Here is a 25,009-nt window from a genome sequence, read left to right as displayed (position 1 = left end):
TATAAGACGAAATTCTGGTTATCCGTGGAGATCCACATCACAGAGTCAATGTTGCTTCTCAGCTCGTGCTCACCTTGAAGTGCCTGTCGATGATCCAGTTCAGCTCGAAATCTTCGTCGTCGTCTCCGAAAGGGTTGATGAGCTGCTCAGCGACCTTTGCATACAATGAGAAATAAAAAGAAAGAAATAAGCTTTAAAGTTTGAAAAGGGAGTCATTATCAGTGAGGATAGGAGCCATAGGTCCTGTCTGGTACATAAAAAGTGTGTTATCATAATAGTACAAACAAACGAGCTGTATAGTTAAAACCTTCCTGCATTAAACACTGGTCAGCAAAGTATAGGAGCATGTAAGCTAATACGCTCGCTCTGAGCTTGTGAAGCCGCATGCTCTCAGCTTTCTTTGTGTCATCATTTTTTTTTTGTCTCGTGTTCAAAATCAAGCAGCTGGCAGTCATTTCCTGATAAACAGCGTTGACTGCGCTTGCTAACAGCGCTAACAGTATCATCTGCGCGAACGGATTGTTAACGCGATAGCGTTAAGGATCTCGTTTCGCAGAAAATTCATCGTCGGCGTCGTCAGCGTCGTCGGCGTCGTTGGCTGTGGGGGGCTAAATCCACGAAAAATCCGACGGGAGCAACCTAGGAGGCAGGTGGACAACCTAGGTCGCGTGATCTTGCGGCGTCATCACATCCTGCTGACCGCTTGCGGTCTAATCCGGGCTACGCTTGTATTGCCCTACACCGCATGAAGTGCAGTAGAATGCTCTTTTATGCAGTGAGGTATATCTTCTCGTAGCGATTCCCTTAACGAAGTTCCCACAGAGGCCCATGCATTCTTCTAGTGCTCCTTTGTGATTCAGATGAGCTTAGACCTGCATGTGTGAGGTAAGCTTCAGCTGTGGGATCTAATTCAACACGTTTCGACGTCCGCACAGGTGCGCAGTTACGCAAGTGAACCTGTGCACGTGAAAAGCACAGGTTCAGAGTAGGGATTGATTTACCTTGCACAGGTGCGCCTGAGCACTTGTGTGAAATAACTATGAACGAACAACATAGACCAGACACAGGGAGACCAGACACCAATTCAGCGGACAATAGGAAACCGAACACAGGGAACCGAACAATGACACACCGGACACCATTCGAAATGTAACCATATGGCGCATTTCATGCCTTAACAAGCCTGCAATAGTCACGCAGACGTGCTGATCACGGCACTGGCTGGGTAATTCTAGGCCCAAGTGCAAATATTCCCTCTAGAGAAAGGCCAAAAAAGGAAGACCAGCGGCAACCTCCCAACATGGACAGGCCACTGGGCGCACCTTGAGCAGGCCCATGTAGAGGAAGTACTGGATGACCGTGAACACGGGAACGTAGAAGTCGAAGTGGTGGCGGCTGTCGATGATTGGGTCCGGGCTGTGGATGTACTGCCGGCCGAACAGCGCCGCGGCGAAGAACGAGTACGTCGCCAGCGTCACCACCTGCGTCAGCGCCAAATCACGGGTCTCAGCGGAGAAGTGTGCCGTGAACGCGTGAGCACACGCCATATGCAACCGAAGTATAAAAGGTGAGTGTGCTGGAGGGCTTAGTCGACTTGTATGCTTGCGAATACGACCAGCCACATTTCAGTATTTTCGTGGCTGTACATAGAGCATGGCCCTCAGTCCTTTGAGCGACGTCATACATGGTGTCCCCCACAATGATCAGGCTCGAGAGAGTGCAATCGTGTCCGACTGTGGGCCCACGTTACTTGAGCGCAAACTTAAAAACTGAAAATAGTGCATTATTCACACTGGCAGCTGAAACATTTTTGAGTTCAACATTTTGTAATGACCAACACAGGGACCTCATGAACCGGAAGCGGGATGTCACGTGACATCTAGACTGCAGTCCGTGGTCTGAATCCGCAAACGTTCATTTTACTGAAACGGCGCGCTCATGTGAGTCGATCTGCTTGATTATCATCTTGTGCTAACAGTACATTTACTGTTGCCCATATATGGCTTCTCTTGGTTTTCACACGGCATCGCCTGGTCGTTTTTGTTTTAGTTGCAGCTCTCTACGCATTTTCCAGGACCAACCTTGCCACTTTAGTGTTGTCACCAGATGTAGCTCTTGATGACAAAAACAGAAAAGACTGCATTAGTTTGAAACAGACGAAGATAAAAAAAATTCAGGCGATCACTCAAAAATCGCTGGTCGAATGCCAGTTGTTAGTTTGGGCGTTTAAAAACATATATAACGTCGCCCTGCCCGCATCGCCTACGGCACAACGGGCGACTGACAGCGCCAACTTTGCTCTGACATACGGTTCTTGTGTATACTTTTATAAGATGCTTTTGACATCGTTCTTACGCTGTCATCTCAATGCGCTTCTCGTGCTCGGTGTGCCGAGCTCACCACTGCCGGTTCTCAGACAGACGTCGTGAAAATGTTGAGCGGCATGGCCGTGCCTGGCAAGAATTGGACTGGCCAAGCTCCCGCTGCGCCGGCTGTGCTTAGTGTTCATGCGTTCAGGCATCCTAGCTGCGCCTGGGGAACCTACATGTTGCGAAGACATACTGGTAAAAGCACAGCTGATGTTACGGACGCGAGAAGAAGAGCACCAAATAGGACACACATACTGCACGCGGTGCAGCGAGCTCAAACTCTGCGTACTGATGATTAGCACTACTTCATCAACGAGAAGATCCCCCCCCCCCCCCCCCCCCCCCTAGGAAAGATGAGGAGAGAAAGAGCAAGAGCGCCGGAGTGTAGAACTGGCCGCGAAATGGCGATGAAAGTTGAGAATGGAATGCGTAGCGTGAGGAAGCCCTGTGTGAATATAAACCACGCACTTGGAACGTACATCGCAATGCTCAAGAAGGCAGACGTTTCGTTGCCCTATCCTCCATAGTAAGTGCAAGCTTATTGCGTGCATTGTATAACTCACCGGCCTCCCTAACATCGGTCCTATTCGCTACGCAGAGGCCGAGGGGGAAAGAAGTGATGGTACGAACCTGAGTGTAGACGAGGGGAATGCTTATCCAGTCGTAGCTCCATAGGAGGCCGCACTTTGACCGGAAGTCGTTGAACTCCTGCGAGTTAAGGCAGTGCCAACGCTGAGTGCAGTCAAGTGGTACACACAAAGACGCCGTCAATACGAACTGCACCCTGCTTTCTTTATGCAAAACACACTGCCGGAGATTATGAAAACAAAAGTGAGGCACTGTAAATCTATTTGAGGAACAGCTATACTCCGGAGAATACTGGGAAAGAAATGCCTGTGAGTTTGCAGCTTGGTCACAGGCCACGCATGGGTGACACGAAACTATTCTCGGCAAGCCGTCGACATTGGCGAACCATGTTTGGCCGAAAGAGTTTACAAGGCCGTCCAACGTTCACTTGTTCGCCTGTCACTACACCTGCACAACAGCGTCGAGGTGAGGCAACGGGTACTGTACTTTCCCTCATGTTTAGTGATATCAGCGCAAAAAAATCTCGAGGACACAGAAGAAGTCTATGACAAGACAAGCGCTCGTCTTGCTCAATGGTCTTCTTCTGTGTCCCCATCCATTGTTGAGTCAATATTACTTAAAGGAACACTGAAGAGAAATTGAAGGCGGCCTCTACCGATAGAGTACTACGTTAACTCTGATCACAGAGAGACGACTGTCACCGAAAACCGAGCTGTTATTAGGCAAGACCAAAAAACGGAATTACAGGCGTCGCCACCACCGGCACATTTCGCAAAACTGCACATGTCGACACCGATTTTAGGGCGGGGATCCTAAAGGCTGCACTATACCGTCATACAATCGGAAACAATGTAGACGTCACAAGTTTGAATCAAGTGACGGGAAAATTTTTAAATTAAATTTTCTCAGCCGTAAAGGCATCTTTTGCGGTCGGCCACTTGGCGACCGGCTAGGAGGAAGCCCACCATGAAGATGGGATGACTACACCTTTTCGTGACCCCAATCTTTCTGAAAACAAACTTGTTCTCTCACTCTTTTGTCACCGGACAAAGATAAACATAGACCAGAAGAGCCAGAGAAACAATTCGTTGCTAAGAACAAAAGTTGGAAGGAACTGTGCTCAGAGTCTCTTTAAAATGAAGGCCGTTTTTTTTGTGGTGTTCTCACCTCCATGATGAGCTTGACTCCCTGCGCGTCGGTGATGCGGCACTCGCTCCTCGCCTCACGCAGCAGGTTGATGAACCAGGTGCAGGGCACCCAGAAGGTGTTGAACTCGGTCGACGGGATCGACTGCCACAATTCCATCTCCAGCTTGGTCATGAAGCCTGCGCAGATAGCACCATTTGAAGCGCAGCGGCGATCGTCACTTCAGAAGCCAGTCTGCTCTGAAAGCGTCGCTTTTAGAAGCAAGAAAAGTTCACGCAACTCCATTATTTATGGCTTGAAGTCTCCGTCCAGCGAACGGAAGGGGCGTCCTTTGATCTGCATAATTCTCGCGCTCAAATGCACAGAAGCACGTGCATGCAAATACAAACATACATACGCACGCAAGTATGCATGCGTGTGCCATCAACGTCAAATGAAACGTGAAGAGAACAGCTGAAACGAAAACGAAAACGTATCAGCCGTTGGACAGGAAACACGTGCGGGATTCGTCGACATTCACAAAGAGCGGTGCAGTGGCAGGTGCGCGGCCAGGCGGGGCGCGCACCTACCACTGCGTGTCCGAAGTGGCTGGTGGGCTCCCTCCTTACGTTAAGCATGCCGGTGGCCCGCATTGTCACACTCGTGGCCACTCCTTGACCCCTGACCCTTGCTCACGATCAGGCGCACGGTTTTGCGACACTTGGTGTACAAGGCAGAGGGGCAGTGCAGGCATACCGACCGGCCTCGATGAGGTGGTCCTTGGTGGGGAAGCGGCGCTTGACGGCCTTGCTGATGGAGCGCAGCACCAGGATGAGGCTGAGGTTGAGGTAGCGCATCAGCGTGCGCCTCAGCATGCGGCTGCTCTCGTCCTGGCCCGGCACGTACATCATCACCACGTTCATCACCCTGCGCAGGCCAGCGCCGCATGCACGCTACTACGCGGTCGCCTGTGTGCTGCGGACGCTGTTTCGCACACGTTCTCTACGACAACGTAAAGGAAACGCAAACTGGACACTCCGAGCGCTAGCCGTAGAACAAAACAACAAATGTTGGGAGAGACCGAATTCAAGCGCGGCTTATTTTCGGAGCAATGATCGTTCTTCATATGTGAAAACGAGCCGGACCCGTGTTCAATTTTTTCCCCCTCAGTAAGCATCCTGCTCTTTGTATGCTCGCGTTCAGTCTGTCCCGTTTGCATTTGATTTGCTTCTGATATCTTGCACATCCTTTGTCAAAAATATAAAGGCCGTGAGGTTTGCTTCTGGACCACCCAGTGCGGCTCGTTTTGACCCTCGTTTCCGGGACTCAGAATTTCTCGGCGGTGAGGGGAACTATAACATCCTCGTAAGGAGCGTTCGGTCTGGCTCCGGTGAAAATCTGTCCCCCATAAGTTGGTCGCAAAAACTCTTCGGCGGCGCCAAAGAACGCATGCCAAGTTCTGCTGGCCCCTTGAATTGAACGACTGCGAGACTGGCGCCATTGCGCCACAGCTTGTTTGTTTTTCTTTTTTTTTACCGAGAGATGCATTTCACTCCGCACAAACAACACGACGATGGGTCAAATAATATTGAAACAAATAATAACAATCAAACTGTCTACAAGCAGAGGTGTGACGCCAGCAATCTAGAATTATAACACATTTCTGCGCCTTGCTGACTTTTGAATATACAATGTATGTATGTATGTATGTATGTATGTATGTATGTATGTATGTATGTATGTATGTATGTATGTATGTATGTATGTATGTATGTATGTATGTATGTATGTATGTACGTATGTTTGTACGTACGTACGTACGTACGTATGTATGTATGTATGTATGTATGTATGTATGTATGTATGTATGTATGTATGTATGTATGTATGTATGTATGTATGTATGTATGTATGTATGTGTGTGTATGTATGTATGTATGCATGGATGCATGCATGCTAGGAGCGCCTCCTAATAAACGGGGTGTGGCGGCAGGCGTCACTATGCTCGGTATCGTTTTCCTAATATTTATCTGACCATTTTGTCAAATTTAACGCTATGATATAATTGCCCATTTTACTTTTAACAAAAATTTTTAGGGGTTGACGAGTGCCACCCTCGATCATATCGGTTGACGTCGGAACGTCCTATTACATCGGAAGTGCCGCGTAGAACGTGATCGAACGTCGAGGGGGCAGCTGTGCGAGAACCTTCATTTGCCTCCTATGGCATCAAGACTGCCAGAACAGAGACCCTCGTTAAGCTATTTAGCGGACACGGGCAGGGAAATGCGGGACTCATTATTACACACTTCTGTAGCATAGGGAAATGTTTCCATTAGTGCGAAAGCACTATTCCGATTGTAAACTCCGAGCAAGATCTTGCTACGTTTGTCGGTTTTTGCCATCACTGCCGACAGTGCCGCCATCCCACAACATAGTTAACACTCCTAGCGCCCCCGCTTGGCCGATACTCCCGCCCACACCGCGTCGGCGCTGCGCTACGCCGTCCCCACTCCCGACGCGTGAAAGCCATCAGCGTCGGAATCACGCGAGCAACCGCGCGGCGGCGATGGACGCGCGCTTCTCGTGCCGTGTCTTTTGATGCGGTTGCTTTTAAGGCGGAGTTGCCTCAATTGCTTTCGCTCGTCCATATCGATTTAACTACGTTAAAACCTGGCCATTTACGACATAAAACACAGCATGATAAGCCAACGTTAGAAAACCAACAGTAAAATAACAAAACAAAGCAACGTTCAAGCAATCCTGCTTTCACACGTTTACAGAATTTATGCAAAACTGTCTGTCATTTTTTTTTCATGTGTGGTGGTTACCTTATCTTCTACTTTCTGAACAGTTATCTTTTGGGGTAGGAAATGATTACACTAATAATTTTTCATTGATCAACATTCAAATTAAAACAAAATAGAAACATGCTTCCCCTATGCTTTAGTCGGTTTCAGTACCTGTCGGTTTTCTTCATATGATTGTATTAATGCGATCCAATCAATCAAGGTCACTCTCGCAGCTTTCTTGGTGTTTTACACTTTGCGCTCGGAGAAGCTGACCGGGACATGCGGAGAGCAGCACGCGTCATTTCGACTGGGGCCACAACAAGAAGTGGAACTGAGGACATCATTAAGCCTGAGCAGATCATCGTCATCGCCATCAAGTGGAACTGCACTGCCAGTGGTGCAAGTTCCGGACACACTTTCTACCCCCGCATGACCTCGCCGGCAGCGACACCGCGAAGAGAACACAACGTCGCGTCAACGTCCGCTTTACATTTTGGGGCTGACTTACGGAAATCTGCGCCCGAGGCCAACGAGCGAGCCTCGCAGTCGGAGGAGGAAGAGGAGGGACAGGCTGGACGTGGCCCGCAGGGCGAAAGAAGGAGCACGAACCTGTCGGGCCAAGGAATCGCCATGTACTGGTTCCACCACCGCGTTGCCGTGAAGGTGACGTAGAAGCCCAGCATGAACGACAGCGGGATCATCTCCATGAAGGTCGAGCAGTAGTACACCACCAGCTCGAACACCCTGCGCGGCGGAACACCAAACGGAGTTCTTGCACCCCTTCGCGCAGTTCTTGCAGCCCTCGGCCACAAGCACGCCACCCGAGCAGGCTTTCGTTCAAATTGTGCAGCGTACAGTAGAGGGAGCACTGCGGTCGCACTTTTTTTAGGTGCCGTAGCTACACAACACACACATTAGCTGCTTAGTTCCTACCTCTAGAATATTTTCTTATTCGTCTGGTATTCCTACGCGAATAAGGCTATTTCTTAACGCACCACACCAGTAAACACGATATAATCTCATAAGCTTGCAGTTATCATTTTCAAGTGAGTTAGCATGGGAAGGCAAAACGCGGCCAACACGAAGAAGATAAGGAGCAAAGTATTAAAAATGACATCACTCCAAGTACCGAAACATTGCAACAATGTTACGTTTTGTTTTTGTCCGACTTAATACATTGTTGTAAAATCTCCTTTTTTATAGTGTTTGTGAAACATTACTAATAAGCTTCCGAGTCACATTTTCTCAGGCTCAAACAATAAAAACAATATGTCTGAAACTTTCGTTATAATGTTGAGGTAGCCCTCCAAGACCCGCCGATTGTGATCGACCACAACTTCAGTCAACACATTGCAAGTAGCAAGGGGCAACGAGGGTGACACGCACTATAATAGAACTAATACATGCAACGCACACACTCACCTTCTAGCGAATAGCCTGTCCTCAAGTTTATGTAGCCAGCCAGGAAGTGCGCAAATTAGTGATAGTGGGGGACGGGTAACATGAAAAGTTACTCATCAAATTTTTGGGTAGTGCATGCAATCTATGACAGGCACCATCTCATATGCTTAAATGCTAAGTTATGCTTAAGTTCTGCTAGCTAAAAAAAAAAACGTTGCATGCCGAAGGGCATACTTCCGCGATTAAAAAAAAAACGACATTGCTGCACAAAATGCGCGAGAAGTTCTACAACACAATGCTTGAAGATATTTTCAATGCTGTTTGATGGTTGTAATTAGAACACTATATTAACATTAGAATTTTCAATGTTGTTTAATTGTCATTATTTGAACATTAAATTAACATTTCGTAGAGAGCACCAGTAAAATATTTTGTTTTAGCTTCAAACTAATGTTTGTCATGCAACAAATACACATTATTCTTAATTATTAACATTAGCATAACGTTTCAATGTAGCATGTAACGTTACTGCAACTTGCACAACAATTTTTGACGCGGTGCTACCTGGGTGGGCGCAGTGATACCGTTTTCGTTTCAGAGCGTTAGCTCTTCTTAGCTCGTTCCTCAATTTTGCGCAGTCGTCGTTGTCGGCGTATGCAGCGTACATTGTAAGGAAGACAATGAAGACGAAGTGCCAGCCGTGGTTCGCTTCATCTATAAAAGGCTATACCAGCACACGGGAAAAGAAGGCAGAACCTCACACACTATATCTGCCTTCAGAACACACCTATCAACCTACGACATCCTCCTCAGCTAAGATAGCAAATACTTTTACGAGTGCACTATAATCAGAATAATTTCACTAAAATTCCAATACAGTTGGTTCGCGCAGCGCCTTTAGCAGCGAATCGCACCATGATGGGGCAGCCGATAGCCTTTGGCTAGGTTGGCTTCGCCGCATGACAGCGATGTGACGAGGAAAATAGTTCAAGAGCCCGAAGTCGGCCCACATGAGGATCTTTAACTTGCACTGGCATCGCACTGCACACAGGTGCTTTTTGCGTTTCGCCTAAATCGAAACGCGTCCGCCGCGGTCGGGGGCTCCGGCTCAGTATCCGAGCGCACTAACCACTTAGCCATCGGGTGTTCAAAATTATTCCGGAGTCCTAAATTACGGCACTTTTGTTCCTTTCTTCTTTCACTCCCTCCTTTATCCCTTCCATTACGGCGCGGTTCACCTGTCCGCCTCGACTCGACTGTGTGTATGGTAAGAAAGCCGGCGAGCATGTGCGGAAGGGGCGTGGTGCACTAGGTGATTCGTGTTGCAGTGCATTAGCTCTAGCATTGAAGGGCAGCCAGAATTAAAAAAAAAATTCAAATTCAAATTCAAATATTTATTCCAACATTACACCATACAGATATAATGTCGAGGATGGCAGGCAAAAAGCCTCCTGGAGGCTTGATCGGTCCTGCATCTTGGTGTACACTTGGCAGAGCGGCGGTGGCAGTCAGCTCATCAGAACACAAGAAGTGAATAAAGAAAGCCCAAAACAAAACAAAGAAACATTCACAAATATGTATGAAGGAGAGACAGAGGTATTAAAGAAATAATAAAGACAAATTACATTTTATGCAGTATAGGAACGCATGAAGGCTTTAAAGTTTGGCGGGTTCATGCTTAGAATGTCGATACCCATTTCAATTAGGGAATTTAACAACCTTGGTAAATTATTCTCAAGCATCTGTTTGCTATAATTAGTTCTGTATCTCGAAACATTCCATATTTCCGTGCGGCGTGTACTGTAGGCAGGTACATTCTGATGCAGGTTCGCGATTTTCACTAACGTAAAATTATGCTTCCTGCTGCTATAGTGAAAATCCCGCAGAAGTCTGTATGTGTAAATGTCGTGAATCTTTCTTATGTTATACTTCTCGAAGAGTGGTTCAGTGTGTTCCGTAAAGGATACATTGGCAATAATACGTAGAGCCCTTTTCTGCATGATTAATATATTATTAAGATTTGATTGTGTCGTTGTACCCCATACTAAGTGACCATAATTAATGTGCGAGGCAAACAAGGCATTATACAAAAGTATTTTAACAAAAGTAGGAAAAATGTGTCGATTGCGACTTAGCATTCCAACCGTACTGCTTAGCTTCTTGAGGACTGAATCTGCATGCTCGTCCCATTGTAGGCTGCTGGAGAAGGTTACACCAAGAATTTTAATTGAGTTAACAACCTCAATTTGCATACACTCGAACAGTATATTATGGTACTGTGGGATTTCTTTTCCTTGAGTTCGGAAAATTACTGCTTTTGTTTTACTGCAATTAACCTGTAGGCAATTTTTTTTCGACCAAATCGAAAGTCTCCCGAGAAGTTCATTTGCCATTCTTATTAATTCTGTGTAATTGCGGGACGATAAAAAAATACTCGTGTCATCTGCGTACATTATAAATTTTGCTTCTTGATAAATCGATACTATATCATTAACATAAATGTTAAAAAGTAGCGGCCCGAGAATACTTCCCTGTGGTACACCTGAGATTATGCCCTGGGTTTGCGATTTGAATTCGCTTAATGAGACAAATTGGTGCCTGTTTCTGAGGTCGGAAGATAATAAAGCGAGAGGTGTGCCCCTTACGCCGTACCATTCTAGTTTATTGAGGAGAATATTGTGGTTGATATGGTGGTTGATATGGCTGTGGATTCAAAGTGCAAAAGCTGCTTACGTGTTGTGAAGGCGAAACATGAGTGTCTCATCGTGAGCGTTCGACCTCAATGCAGGTTGCGCACTGAGAAATGAAACGAAGACGCGCCTCCGAACGCTGATTCCACAAATGCTGAATCCACAAAGGTCCGAGTGTAACAGTCGGACGCTCGGTTCGAATACCTGTCGCGAGCTAGCCTCCTACCTTACTAAGAAACCCATGCTTGAAGGGTACACTCGAAGCGGACCAGATGGAACGAAAAGTGTCAAGAAAAGACGACATCGTCGAGATAGCATGTGTGCTGCTTGAGTCCGCTGAGAGTATCCATCATGCGCTCGAATGTGGCCAGCGCGTTGCACAAGCCGAACACGTCAAATTCGTAGAGGCCGTCAGGCGTAACAAAAGCCGTTTTCTGCCATTCAGCAGGTGCCATGGGCACCTGCCAGCAGCCGGAGAGCAGGTCCAGTGCGGAGAAGAATTCCGCGCTTTGCAGGCTTTCGAAGGCATCGTTGATACGGGAAACGGATACACGTCCTTTCGCGTAGTCATGTTGAGTCGATGGTAAACAATGCAAAACCGGATGGATCCGTCCTTCTTGCTCAGGAGAACAAATGGGGCGACCCAAGGACTGCGGAAAAGCTGGATGACGCCGTGTTGAAGCATGTCTTACACTTCTTTGGAAATCAGGTTACGATCAGTGGCCAAAACACGGCACGGACGCTGGCGCAGAAGGGCATGCGTGCCGGTGTCTATGCAGTTAGTGACGACGGATCTGTGGCCCAGAGAGGTGTGCGGTAAGCCTAAATGCAGAGAGAAACGTTGAATCAATGTGACGAGCTCTCTGCGTTGGGCTTGCAAAAAGGCTGGCATCGACAGGACGGGAAATAGCAAAAATTGAGTCTTGGTTCGGCGCAGCAACAGGCGAATCGATGGCATCTATCTGGAGAGGGGCAGGATCGTAAGACACGGGGAATGCATGAATGGGATAAATTGATTCGACAGGCCCCAGGCAGTCGCCACGGAGAAGAGTTGATGCGCAAGAAAAAGGGTTTGTGACGTAAATTGCGCTGTGGTCAAAGCAGATAGTCAGAAGAGTGATAGGAAGGAGGAAGCAGTGGCGACGGGCAGCAGCATGAGTTGGACTGAGGAAAAATACATCACAAAAGGAGGCGCACGAGATGAGCATCAAGGCTTTAGAGAAAGCAATGATGTCAGTATCTCCAGAGACCAGCATTTTACCGTCATAAAGGGAAGTGTTGCACGGAGAAGCAGGACAAACCGGAGACAGTTCAATGCTTGCACCGGCACAATCGATGGTCGCGTTATGAAGGGTGAGAAAGTCACAGCCCAGAATGACATCGTGAGAACAGCGGAACAGCAGGAGAAACTCGGCTATCTACAAAACGTCCTGGATAACTACATTTAAATGGACAGATAAATATAAACTGTCCACTTTGCCATTCACAGGATGAGGCGCAGCTTTAAGTCTCGCATACTCAACAAAAGGAACACGCCAAGCCCCTGTCTGCCGTCCTGTCGTCTGTCACTAATAGACGGGCGTCAGCGGGCTCTTAAGACCGGGAATTAAAGGGGAGGCTATCAGAGTGTATAACGCCGCCGTCACAAAGCGTCCCGCGCGCGCCTGATTCATCAGGCGGGCCTGTTTTGTCGCTACTCGGGGGCGCCGGATCACCGAGGCTCGCGAACTTGTCTCCGCCGCCGACGCCATGTTCCATGCAGTGCGCTCAAAGCCGTAGCTCTGCACCCGAGACCACCGTGTCCCGCACACCTGCCTCGCAGTACTTAGCTGCGCGCGGAGAACAGCGAGGCAGAGCCAGAAGGGGGCCGCAACATACTCCGGCCGGCCTCCTTCGCGCCTCTCCGCGCGCTGCACGGCGGGAGCGAGACGAAGTTCAGTTCCGCCTGGATTCGCTCCAAGGCTGCGTCCCGCGGTGGCGCCGGGCCAGCTCGTCTAGCACTGCGGCACCCTCGGCGAGCCCTTAGGTATACCTGGGCCCTCCTTGGAACAGCGGCGCCGGGGGCCGCAAGACGGCCTGTCGTCGCGCAGATGGCACGGAAGTCGCTTTATTGTGGCGCATTTTGGTGGCGCGCGATTACGAAGGCCGCGCGCGTTTCCCGGACAGACCGCGCCCACCGCTAGGACTGTGAGGACGGCATTCTAGGCCTCGTTTACCATCGAGCACAGCATTCAGATTCGGCACTGCCAGCTGATTCTCACTTCGTCTCTTGGGATCGTTATGCGCCGTCATACGACGGTGTGTTCTCGAACACAAGATTTTGTCCGAAATGTAGTCAGAAAAGTTTGGGAAGCAAACAGCACCCAGATGCAATCGCGGATAGAACCAACAGCGTCGCCTCATAATTTTCAGCCACGGCAGCACCTGTACAGCCACCCTGTCGGCTTTGATTGCCCTGTAGGTTAAATGTGCCTTAGTGGAGGGCTCCGGAGGCCGTCTAAACTATTCTTCTTTCGATCAGTTCTTTTTGCATCCCGTTATTCGAAGTATACCACATGCGACGCCACAAATCTTAGCTAACAAGTACTCACGCACTCCAGAGGAGACATGGCAGTAATTAAATTACCGTAAAGCAACTATAGTAATTATTTACTTTTCCGGTAACCTTCAATGTGGTTAATCACTTTTCTAGTCTAGTAGTTCAGGAAGTTACTTCAATACATAATTGCTCTGCCTGTCGGCAAAGCTATGTTCTCGCATTTTTTTTTTCATATATTGCAAAATCTCACTATAACAATAAATATTCCCGCAGATCTCCCGTCGGAAGGCGTGAATTTTTTGCTATTGACGTTTTTGCTACAATCAAAAGCGTTCCCCATCGGTTTTTTATGACAGTCTTCACTGCTCGATGCGGCCGATGGAAACAAAATAAAAGAAAGATATTGCTTTACATATATCGGAAGAATGGATCGTTACCTTCCATATTTCTATACCAGTACTGCACAGTCTTCCAATATTCAAACTTTTTGTCTAAGAATTTTGGACATGCTTGCCGTCTTGATGCCTGCTCTTTTTCCATTAAAAGCACCCAAGTCAAATTCTTGTAAAAGCACTCAGCAGCTACATGATATCACACTTCTGCCCTCCACCGAATTCCTGGTTAGACAGGACAGAATTCATTAGTCAAGAGATTGAGTGGCAGGAACGGATTAACACTGATGAAGGCTGGTTAAACAAAAATTGCCGGCGATTACGTTACTTCCTAATGCGAAATTTGAGCGCAGCTCATCAGCTGTTTTAGCTTTTCGATAGATTGAGGCAAAGAATTTGAGCAAGACATGTGTGTGCAATTTAGACAACTTGTTATTTTTCACACATATTCCTTCTTCAAGAAACACTCCACTAACAGTTCTTGATTGTCATGAAGTAAGCTTTGTTGTCGGAGAAATAGATGGATATATGCTCGACTTGCTGCACCAATGCCTGGTTCTCAAAGACGAGATCTGTGCAAGTATTTCGCGAGGTAGTCACAGCCGTGCGAGGCGTTACGAGCGAGAGGAACGGTATGTTCTCCCACATAAGTTGGGAATGTCCTTCCCCAAAGGCAGTATCCCCCATCCCCAATCCCACTCATTCTTCCTGGGAGGCTGCTTTACGGACCGCTCAGCCCGCCGGCCAGAAATGGCTGGTGGATCGGGCTTTACGTGAAGCACAAGCCCGTGGACTCCTGGACCAGCAGGGGACCACTCTGGAAGATTTGTGCGTGCGTGCGTGCGTGCGTGTGCGTGTGTGTGTGTGTGTGTGTGTGTGTGTGTGTGTGTGTGTGTGTGTGTGTGTGTGTGTGTGTGTGTGTGTGTGTGTGTGTGTGTGTGTGTGTGTGTGTGTGTGTGTCTGTGTGTGTGTGTGTGTGTGTGTGTGTGTGTGTGTGTGTGTGTGTGTGTGTGTGTGTGTGTGTGTAATAAAGTTGTTTCCATCCATCCCACATAAGTGGTAAGGAATTCCTGTTTGTCTTTATGTCGACATTAAAGTCCCCACCCACCCTGCCACCCTGGCAGATGGCAGTTAATGGCAGATGGCAGCCACTACCAACTTTTAAGTGGAACAATACCACGATGTGTGTGAAAATGCTAGAAACACGAAGGGTGACTACTCTCGCCCGAAGAGGTACTTCCAGCCAACTGACGCGGCACCGAAGGGTTTCAAGCAAGAAATGTTCTACATTCATCGCACCAACAAGTCGTCTTACGCGAATGGATGCTGTGCAGGCCCTCCAGGGGATCCATATGCTGCTTTCCTTGCACCCTGACGTCCGCAAGAAAGGACCGATTTTCGGAGCCAGATGGCTTCAGTTCGTGGAACAAGGCATATGCGAAGCTAAAGGCACATGAAGAAAGTGGACGTCAAAGACAGTGCGTGCTTGGCATGCGCAAGCGGCGTTCAGTTAGAGAACCTCCATCAGTCGACCCCTTGAAGAGCAGTGCTCGGAACTGGCAACTTACTAGAGGAATGTCCTTCAGCGCGTAGTTGCTGTTGTGATGTTTCTTGCAGAACGAGGGCTCTCTCTCGGGGATCCAACGATTTAATCGGATCTTCCCAAAATGGAAACTTCCTTGGATGCCTTGAACTGATCGCCAAGTTTGATCCTTTCCTCGCTGCCCGTCTAAAGAACTTCAACAACGTTGTACGCAGAAAAACATCCAACCTCTCCTCAACCATTGTGGAAGAGGTTATGGGACCCTTGGAACTGAATTCCCGAAGAATATCACCTGTGAGATTGCCAGTGCCAAGTACGTCCCTCTTTCAGTTGATTTGCATCTTTCTTGCCACTCCTGCAATAGCCCTAAGTGAGACCAACAGCACGTTTAAATAAATAAAAATAAAAACAATAAAAATACTACACCCGATGTGAGTCCTAAGGACGAGCTTACAGTGATCATTCGCAACGTGGCGAACGATGGTCCGGAAGAACATTTTTCTGTGTTTTTACCCATTAGCAGTCGCACAGGCGAGCATCTCGAGAAGTGAACGGTTGACTTCCTAAAAAATCTTGGAGTTAACTTCCAAGGTTGCCATGGCCTGTCACACGACAACGCAAGCAACGTGGCTGGCCAGTACTCCGGCATGCAGGTGCAATTAAAAAAAAATCAACCCACAAGCTAATTTTTTGCACACTGCACTGCTCACTCAACGGCACCTGGTCGGGGTGGCCGGATGGGTGGGTGACCGTCCTATTTGCACAATGCACTGGGTGGCCCATCTTCATAGAAACAGTGGCTAACAATGTGCTTTTCCCAAGCATTTCCAGCTCGGAAATTAAATGCGGGGTTAGAGAGTTTGCTTTCGTTGTTACAATTGTGCATTTCCTCCATCTTCATCCAAGCTCGCGGAGTTCCTGTTTTGGCCGGCGCCACTGCCCGCAGCTAACATGACAGGAGGCGACATTAGACATACGTTGGCAGGAAATGCATCCGGCCGCAAATTTCTTCAGGAATGTCACTATTCCAATTTCAGACAAAAGTGAAGTCCCCGAAATGGTCGTTCTAGAATATTTCCCTGGAAAGATAGGGTATATAGGCTGACATATTTCACCTTTTAATCAAGCAGTATACTCAAGACAAATCAGGTCGCATTTACTTGACTTGACAGAGGTGTCGCGAGCGCAGCCAAAAAGATTTTCACAAAATCGACGTCACGCTGCGGCAGCGGCGCGAACTAGTCCACGGAGGAACGGTTCATGGGGATTCGAATCGTTTGCTCCGTTGCGTGAGTGGTTGGTCGGCCCTTTCAGACGTTGTCAGAGTTATGCTTTAACATACCTTTTAGAAGCGCTGTTACATAAGTTTTCGCGATAAGGAGACTGGAGAGACGCTAAATGTCACGGCGTGAGCTCTATGCGCCATTGAAAACAAAGAGAGCTTTGGGAACAGAAAGGTTCCATACTGTGGCCTGCAATGAGACGCTTTCAGGATTTTTGTGGAAAAAGACGGTATGACACATATAACTTCGACGTGAATCAAGTTTCCTTAACACTGATTATCGTCTGATAATCAGCTATTCAGCTTCATTATAGCTTTCACACTGAACTGTGTCTTCGCAACGCCATCACAGTTGGCAGATAAAGACTCGACGACCATTAAGAGCGAGCCCATACGGTTCTGAGGCATTTGAAAAAAATTTATCATTGATACAAATTGAAGGAGTAGACAGAGCAGCGCATGACCAGAAGTCATGCATGCACTAGAAACGTTTCAAGGAAGTCATTATCTGCCGTCCCACGTATAGGTTTGGTTTGGTTTATGGAGTTTAACGTCCCAAAGCGACTAAGGCTATGAGAGACGCCGTAGTGGAGAGCTCCGGAAATTTCGACCACCTGGGGTTCTTTAACGTGCACTGACATCGCACAGTACACGGGCCTCGAATTTCTCCTCCAAAGAAATTCAGCCGCCGCGGCCGGGATCGAACCCGCGTCTTTCGGGCCAGCAGCCGAGCACCATAGCCACTGAGCCACCGCGGCGTCGTCCCACGTATAGGCCACACACACCTTACACACAACTTTCTGCTGACAAAACAAGACAAACCAGTTTGTACATGTGGAGATGAACTCACTGTTAATCACATTTTATCTTCATGCTCGAAACGCTAAGGAAAACGTGCTTTTCTCAGTTTTCTAATCACTGCATTCCTTATCACCCAGCACTGCTCTTATTTGATAATGCAATTGTGGACATTGCTTGTGTTTTTAGGCTTTTTAACAGACGCAGGTTTTCTTCGAAAAATGCAAATCATGACCCCAGTGCTTCGCCTGATGCACCTCATCCACTTTCTCATTCCTGAGAAAAAGGCTGAGGTTTTTATTTCATTGGTTGGGAGCCTCCAGATCTTTGCCCAGTCAAGGACGGCTGCTGAGGCTACCCGACCTCCTTTAAAGCTTTTAATGTTAGCCATTTATCAGTTTTCCTTCTTCTCTCAATACTTGGCAGAAGAAAATAACTTTTTAAGCTTTCTACACCACCATATTTTTTCATATATTTGTAAAAATCTGTGGAAAACAATTTTTCTATACTTTGAACTTGGCGCATGATAGCCTTAGCTGCTTATGAGTCATTAAACCCAATACAACACAACGCATGACCAGCGCCCCAAATAACGCCCTTGCCTCTTGACTACAGCGTGCTCCTAACTTCTGCAGGGTGTGCTGTCGTCCAGCCGCTGACGCTAGCAGAGCATCACCATCATCATCAGTCTGACTACGCCCACTGCAGAGCAAAGACCTCTCTCAACCATGTCTCTCCAATTAAACATTTCCTCTGCCAGCTGCGGCTACCGTATACCCCCGTCCATCCTCATCTCATCCGCCCACCTAACTTTCTGCCGCTCACTGCTACGCTTTCCTCCTCTTGGAATCCACTCCGTTATCCTCAAGGACCAGCGGTTATCTTGCCTTCGCATTACATACCCTGCCCAAGCCCATTTCTTCCTCGTGATTTCGACTAGGATGTCATTAACCCGCTTTTGTTCCCTCACCCACTCTGCCCGCTTCAGTTCTCTTAACGTTACACCTGTCATTTTTTTTTCCATAGCTCGCTGCGTTGTCCTTAACAAAAGCTGAACCCTCTTTGTTAGCCTCCACGTTTCTGCCCCATAGGTGAGTACCGGTAAGATACAGCTGTTGTGCACTTTTCTCTTGAGGGATATTGGTAAACTGCCATTCATGACCTGAGAGAACCTGCCATATGTGCTCCACCCCATTCTTATTCTTCTAGTTATTTCCGTCTCATGATCCGGATCAGCGGTTACTACCCGCCCCAAGTAGACGTAGTCCCTTACCACTTCCAGCACCTCGCTACCAGTTGTGAACAGCTGTTTCCTTGCGAGACTGTTAAACATTACTTTGGTTTTCTGCATGTTAATTTTTAGACCAGTTTTGTTTAGTAGCTTAAGACTGCTTACGTGCTTTGTATGCCAAAGCTTTTTCTCATCATTAGCCTTGTTGCGAGGTTCACTGAAGATTTTCTAATGACACACCTATTCATTAGCACATAAAGAAACGCATACACTGGGTTCATCTTTATTCGCCAAGAACTAACACGGCTTTGTGGCCTATGCTTTGCGTGCTGGCCTTGCAATCTTAAGGTCCACTGCGGACGACTACTTTTGCGCTAATGGAACATATAATGTTTTTGCATTAAAATTTGCACGAATAACGTGCACGAATAAGCGCAAACTGGCGCAGCTTTATCAGTTAAGACTCAAGCAACAGTGGCTGGTAAACTTTCCTACCTTACTGGCTTTCTGTGCAAGCAGCATGACAGTCGTTGTTGTTGTTCTCCTCAAGAAGATATGTACAACAACTTTAGTCGTCGTCGACATCGTTCGGTTTTCAATTCTCTCCAAAGCACACAGACCGCCTGCCGCTCCGCTTTCACACCGGACGTTTTCAAACGCAAAACAGCGATTTTTTTCCCGGGATTTCGTTTATCCCTATACGTCCTCGAAAAACGAGATACTTTTTGGCTCTCGAAAGGGTCCGTTGCCGGCAAACAAGCACGAGTTTATCGTTAAATATGAACACAAGCTCAGTTCTACTCCGGCTGACCCCAGAAGCAGTCCTCCGTAACGCTGCCATATTGGATCACTTGTGGCGTCTCCTCTAAACTATGAAAATCGCTAAAGAGGCGTTAAGAAGGGTCGGCGCACCTGTACCGAATACGACCACCTTTTACACAATATAAAAAGCTGAATATTTTTTTTATATATAATATGTTAATGGTGTCCAAGTTCAGTGCAGGGGAACAGTTCTGTGTGTTCTTCCCAAACTGGACACGCATGAGCTGTTTGGGAACACTAACAAAGTAACCTTTCTAACTTACTAGAAGCAACACAAAACCCCGCAGCAAGGTTCATCCACTCGGCCTATTCCGACCTTGTGTCACTGAACTAAAACGTAATGCTCATCCTACAGACTGCCGCCGCGGTGGCTCAGTGGTTATGATATGCTCGGCTGCTGACCCGAAAGACGCGGGTTCGATCCCGGCCGCGGCGGTTGAATTTCTTTGGAGGAGAAATTCTAGAGGCCCGTGTACTGTGCGATGTCAGTGCACGTTAAAGAATCCCAGGTGGTCGAAATTTCCGGAGCCCTCCACTACGGCGTCTCCCATAGCCTTAGTCGCTTTGTGACGTTAAACCCCATAAACCAAACCATCATCTTACAGACTTACCAGCCCGCCGTACTATTGCAAGACTATGACTTTTTCATGTTTTACTATCATCCCAAGATCAAGTCTGTTATCAGCCCTGTCCACCGCATCTCCAGCCGCACGAACCACCAGAAGGCCGTTTACCCTCCCCCTGCATGTACATGTGCTCATCTATCATCATTTTTCACATCAAAGGACAGGAATGAATTGACCGACGTCGTCGTACTTCATTTCGACCTCTCATCATTTAGATCACCCATCGAATCAACCATTTGCCCTCAACTCCACTCCAGCATGTAATACCTCTTTAATGGGTTCTCAGAGGTTGTAATAATAAATAAATAAAATAAAAGACCAGTGCTTACGCCTGTGCGCTTGAATGCTTAACCTCAAATGAAAATTCTGGCCCCAGGGCGACAGCCCAACGCTGACGCCTATAGGCAATTAAGCCGAGTCCTTCAAACGTGTAGGCAGCATATCGTGGTCCTGCTGCTTTCTTATAGTCCAATGTCATGCTTGTGACTCTCCGGTGCAGAACATTTTGGTTACTGCTATAGACCTTTCCAAAAAGGGCTCCCTGGGCGCTGCCATATTGTTCCCTGGACTGCAGTGGGCACCTGGCGCTAGCACGGTGGAAGCGGCGAAACGCCTCCCCTCTGGACTGCTGGAAACCGGTTCCGCCGCCGGAAATAATATGGCAGCGCCCAGGTTGGAAAGGTGTATATTACTGCGTGCGCAGGCTTGTTGACCAGAAGACAGTGTTTACGTGGAGGCAACAGCAACTTCGACCGGAAAAAAACAGCAAGTTAGGCAATAACGCACCGACCGCACACCTGAAGGATTCTACTTGCCAACGGACATCAACGGTGTGTTTAACCTGAGGCCCAAATTTGCAGTTGAGCTTTAGCCCTTTGCGCCTGGGCTTCGCGCAGAGCTACTTTCGACTGGTGTTTCCAGTCCTTGTCTTCCTGCACGTTGTTTAGTTGAAATATGTAGTACCAGCCAGCCCACTGCTTCAAAAAACCCAGAGTTCCCATGAAGTCAGTGCTGCTCGTCGGCTATATACGCAGCTGGTGGACGATCACAGCAGGCGAGCGCGCCGAAGGCTGCGGTGGCGGAGGCAGAACCGTTCCTCCAGTCGCTCCAGGGAAGCCAATGTGTTTCATATCAGCCGTCAGGTGCCGTGCCAGACTTGGAAAGCCCGCCCCGCCGTTTGGTGGTGTTGCGGTGTCGCTTTCAGCGCCGCCTGTGTCGCCAGTTCCGGGGGCTTGGCTACATGTCAGCGGTATCGCCCTCTCCGGGGTCCCGCTCTCGGCGGCGTCATGCCGGCGGATCCAATTGTGAACAGCGGTGTCGTGGCGCATGAACCGGATTTCGGTAGCCAGCAGGACGACAGGTCTTCCTGCACGGCTCGAGAACCACTCGGAAGGCGAGCAGGAGACCATGCAACCGCACGGCCGGACGAGTTCGGGGGATGGCACAGCGCCAGGGCGAGCGAAACAACCCGAAGCAGCGCCGCGCACATGTTGAGCGCGTGACCGCATGCCGCGTGCTCGTGGAAGCTGCGCGTAAACATGCAGGCTTTTATATCGCAGGCTTTCACAACTGAGGCTGGTAGCATACTTAGCTGAGTCCAGGCGCCACCGCTCACCTGCGTTTATGTCAATGCTTCTCGTAGGTCACACGGCTTTTCCACTACTCCAGGTTGATCCAATGTGTTATCCATTAGAGAAAAGAGAGGCAGTTATTCGCCTATTTTCCACTTGACTTGTGTTTCGCTTATCCCGTCCTCCTCGTTACTGGCGGCGCGCCTGTACCGAGGGTTCCGCGCGTCGTGTTCCATCCAGAGGAGACGTCTGACAGCCTTTATGCTGACAGTATGATCTCCATGCTTTCATTTATGCTAGGCAGTAGACACAGCGGCAGCGCACAGCGGATAACGAATCAAACTTAACGCACTAGCTGTGAACCTCTAGAGTGACGTGTTCGCGTATTTAACTGCAGCCGTTGGTTTTGGTGAGGAAAGGTATACTCCAACGAAAGGCACGCTGATGTGTACACATTGCCTCATCGGCACAATGTAAGCTAACACCGATAAAGTTATAACATGTCGACGACATTTGAGAGAGGCTTCCAAAGCAATCAGTATCCTCCCGCCCCTATCCTTCTTACGCCTGTCATTGGCAGGGACTAAAGGCAAAACCACTGGCTGCATTCTTCACTCCAACTCTGCATTCCCTTCACAAGTCAACCATCAAGATGCACGATTATGGATTTGTACCCGCGGCGTCAACTTGACCACAAGACCAGTGAGTGTCGTAAGGTGAAACAGCCGCAGGTTAGTCACCTGCCTTGCTGGCAGCTAACAGGATTAAGCTAATATATTGATATGGTGAGCCACTTATTAACTACAGAAAAACACCGGCGGCTACTGTTGTGCAGGAATGTAGCTCGTTAGCAAACGAGGACAAGATTAGTACGAAAGGCGTCGGCAAGTTTTTCTTTCTTTCTATCCCAGTAAACGAATATTGCTCCAGCCTTTCTTCGAGTTCCAGCTATCCTTTTTCTAAGCTCTACGTTGTCAGCTGCAGTCTGTCAGGGTAGTGTTTCTGCGAGTCGGCGCACGTGATTATGAAGCTACACGATGTAAAACACATGCTGCCAGTGACTAGAGCAATCTTTCTGAAACAGACATGTTCCGAAGCAGAAAGGGAATACGAAAAACAAGAGGGACCGGCAGCGGCGAAGGGAATTTAACAAACTAGGGAATACATTGCACAACCTGCCATCCCCGTGATTTGTGTGCCCTGTGGAGTCGTGCAGTTCGTGCACGATGCACGCGACTCGCGGCGTGAATGAACGAGCCTTGGCTCACGACGTCCTGACCTACATCTGCGGCGCGCGGCGTCGGTGGGAACAAGCTTGCACGAGCGAACCGCGGCCTCGCCGTGCAAACGAGGAGGAATCGTACCTCTTCTGAGACTCAGTGAGCGCCTGGCGGTAGAGCAGCGACAGGAATCCGTAGGCGACGGTGAGCAACAACAGCTCAGTGTAGACGAGCTTCCAGACGCTGCCCTTCCATTTGAACAGGAGCCGGATGAAGCCCCCCGACGAAGTGGAGGCCACATCGTACTGGTAGCTAACGGTCATGGCTCAGCCACCGCCGCCACCCGCGTCAACACACTTCTCGGCGAAGGGCCGATGATGCATGGGCGCACGCACTCACACCCGCGTGCGGCGGCACTTGGCCTGTCGCGCTGATGCACAAGCACGCCACTGCACCGCACGTCTTCCTCCACGCGCCGTCTCACCAGCGGGCCGGCGGCTCCCGGCGGCAGTACTGCGCCCTACGTGGCGGCGGCGGCGGCCGCTGCGCGCGAGTCATCCGGCCGCGGGACATCACGTTGACCGCCTCATGGGCTCGAGCGCGGGGTCTCTAAAACGAGAACTTGGCACACCGCGGGGACGCGAGCCTTTGCCGCCCCCCTCTCCCGCGTGCTCCAAATAAGACGCGCGCCGCCGCGGGAAAGCCCTCGTGTCGCTGCAGCCCGCGCGCGCGCCCCACTGCTGGGAACGGCGCCAGCGCGACTCCTGCAGATGTGCTGGTTGTAGGGGACAACAATGCGCTTCGACCCGGCCGTCGCCGAAGTTGCCGGTCACGGGACTGACCGGCGCAGCGGAACCTGGCCGCCTGGTCCCTCTACAGGTACGTCGACCTTACATGCCCACGCGCTGACCGGTGCCCGATTAAGAGACCTACGGGTGGAAAAGGTTCCGCTACGAGCTCATTTATGATACATCGGCTAACTCTTTATGGTTTTCCGCCGTGGCCTGCTATGGCTTCTGACAATTCTACGGCAGCCGGCCCTGTGCCTGCTTAAGCTCGGGTTACGATGTCGGCGCATGGACTGCCTGAATACTGTTTCTACGCTATGGCGGATATCCAACCAGGCAGAATTTTACCACGCCATGAACCGTGAAATTACCTCAAAAGGCAGTTTTAAATCGATGACAGCTCCGAACGACCGCTCCCGCACGCATAAGCAGAGGCGTTGGCGTCGGTGATTGCGACCAGCGCAACACGCAGTGACAGCGGACACGGATGTGTGCTTGTCAAAGGAGATTAGTAATCATGCACACGTAATAACGTACTTTCTTAAATGATTTCCTTTATGACTCGCCTCCTTAAACATAACTTCATATTATTTAGCATTATTATCAATGACTTGAGCATTCCTCACGGACAGGTCCTTGTGAGAGGCTCTTCTGCTTCGCTCGCGTTAGTTCGTCCGCTGGTAAGCAAGATATACCGTGTGTGCGTGCTCTGGCCACAAAGGAAGAACGTTAACAGCCGTCCAAGCTGTCTGTGGAGGAATACGTACGTTCTGAAAAGATAAACTAAATCTTGCGCAAGATGTTGTGACATGAGACGCGGAAGTAAGGCCAACAGCCGCTGCGATTTATTCAGCCAACTTTTTTGGAAACATTTTATTACTGATTACTAGTGGCTCTGAGCAGTGATCCCCGCAGAGGGCAGCAGAATCTAGAGTCAAATAAATCCCCATCCCAACGAAGCGACCACAGTGACAATGCAATAGCACAGAGTTAATTTGTTGGCTCAGCTTCCACGCGCCTTTTATTTTTGTCAGTAAATCGGCCGCAAGTGCACGCGTGTTCTAGTGCTAAAGAGCTTCTGTCCGCACTCTCCGGCTTTCAGCGGTGAGATCTGTGTGAAGCCTCTGAGTAGCAAGTGTAACTGGATCATTGGGTCACATAGAAGGTGGCGTTCACCTACAAATTGAGGAAGTTACATGCGCGTTTCCTTTTCTCAAAACCGGCGGAAGGTT

At 48.9% G+C, this 25,009-nt stretch overlaps 1 protein-coding gene and 1 long non-coding RNA gene across 4 annotated transcripts in view; one reads left to right on the top strand and one right to left on the bottom strand.

Annotated features, from left to right (window-relative positions):
* The window catches only part of LOC149341798 (uncharacterized), a 41,786-nt gene extending 18,169 nt beyond the window's left edge, over positions 1-23,617 (bottom strand). Inside the window, exons 1-7 of one of the 2 annotated variants that reach the window (XM_089543994.1) lie at positions 23,134-23,617; positions 7,484-7,618; positions 4,843-5,009; positions 4,125-4,282; positions 3,000-3,077; positions 1,323-1,481; positions 74-154 (exon numbers count right to left, since the gene is read on the bottom strand). In XM_089543994.1, the coding sequence (XP_089400120.1) occupies positions 74-154; positions 1,323-1,481; positions 3,000-3,077; positions 4,125-4,282; positions 4,843-5,009; positions 7,484-7,618; positions 23,134-23,312 (957 nt within the window). In that variant the 5' untranslated portion in view covers positions 23,313-23,617. Of the gene's footprint in view, positions 1-73; positions 155-1,322; positions 1,482-2,999; positions 3,078-4,124; positions 4,283-4,838; positions 5,010-7,483; positions 7,619-23,133 lie in introns of those variants that run through there. The other variant, XM_089543995.1, reaches the window with a different exon arrangement.
* Positions 23,576-25,009, top strand: part of LOC149341797 (uncharacterized) — a 52,669-nt gene continuing 51,235 nt past the window's right edge. Inside the window, exon 1 of one of the 2 annotated variants that reach the window (XR_016282965.1) lies at positions 23,576-23,868. This is a non-coding gene — a long non-coding RNA (uncharacterized LOC149341797). The remainder of the gene's footprint in view (positions 23,869-25,009) is intronic. The other variant, XR_016282964.1, reaches the window with a different exon arrangement.

This window comes from Amblyomma mixtum, chromosome 5, assembly GCF_055824585.1.
Source record: "Amblyomma mixtum isolate Tamu chromosome 5, ASM5582458v1, whole genome shotgun sequence".
In the NCBI taxonomy this organism is placed as follows: domain Eukaryota; kingdom Metazoa; phylum Arthropoda; class Arachnida; order Ixodida; family Ixodidae; genus Amblyomma; species Amblyomma mixtum.
This window is presented reverse-complemented; position numbering and strand designations above follow the sequence as displayed.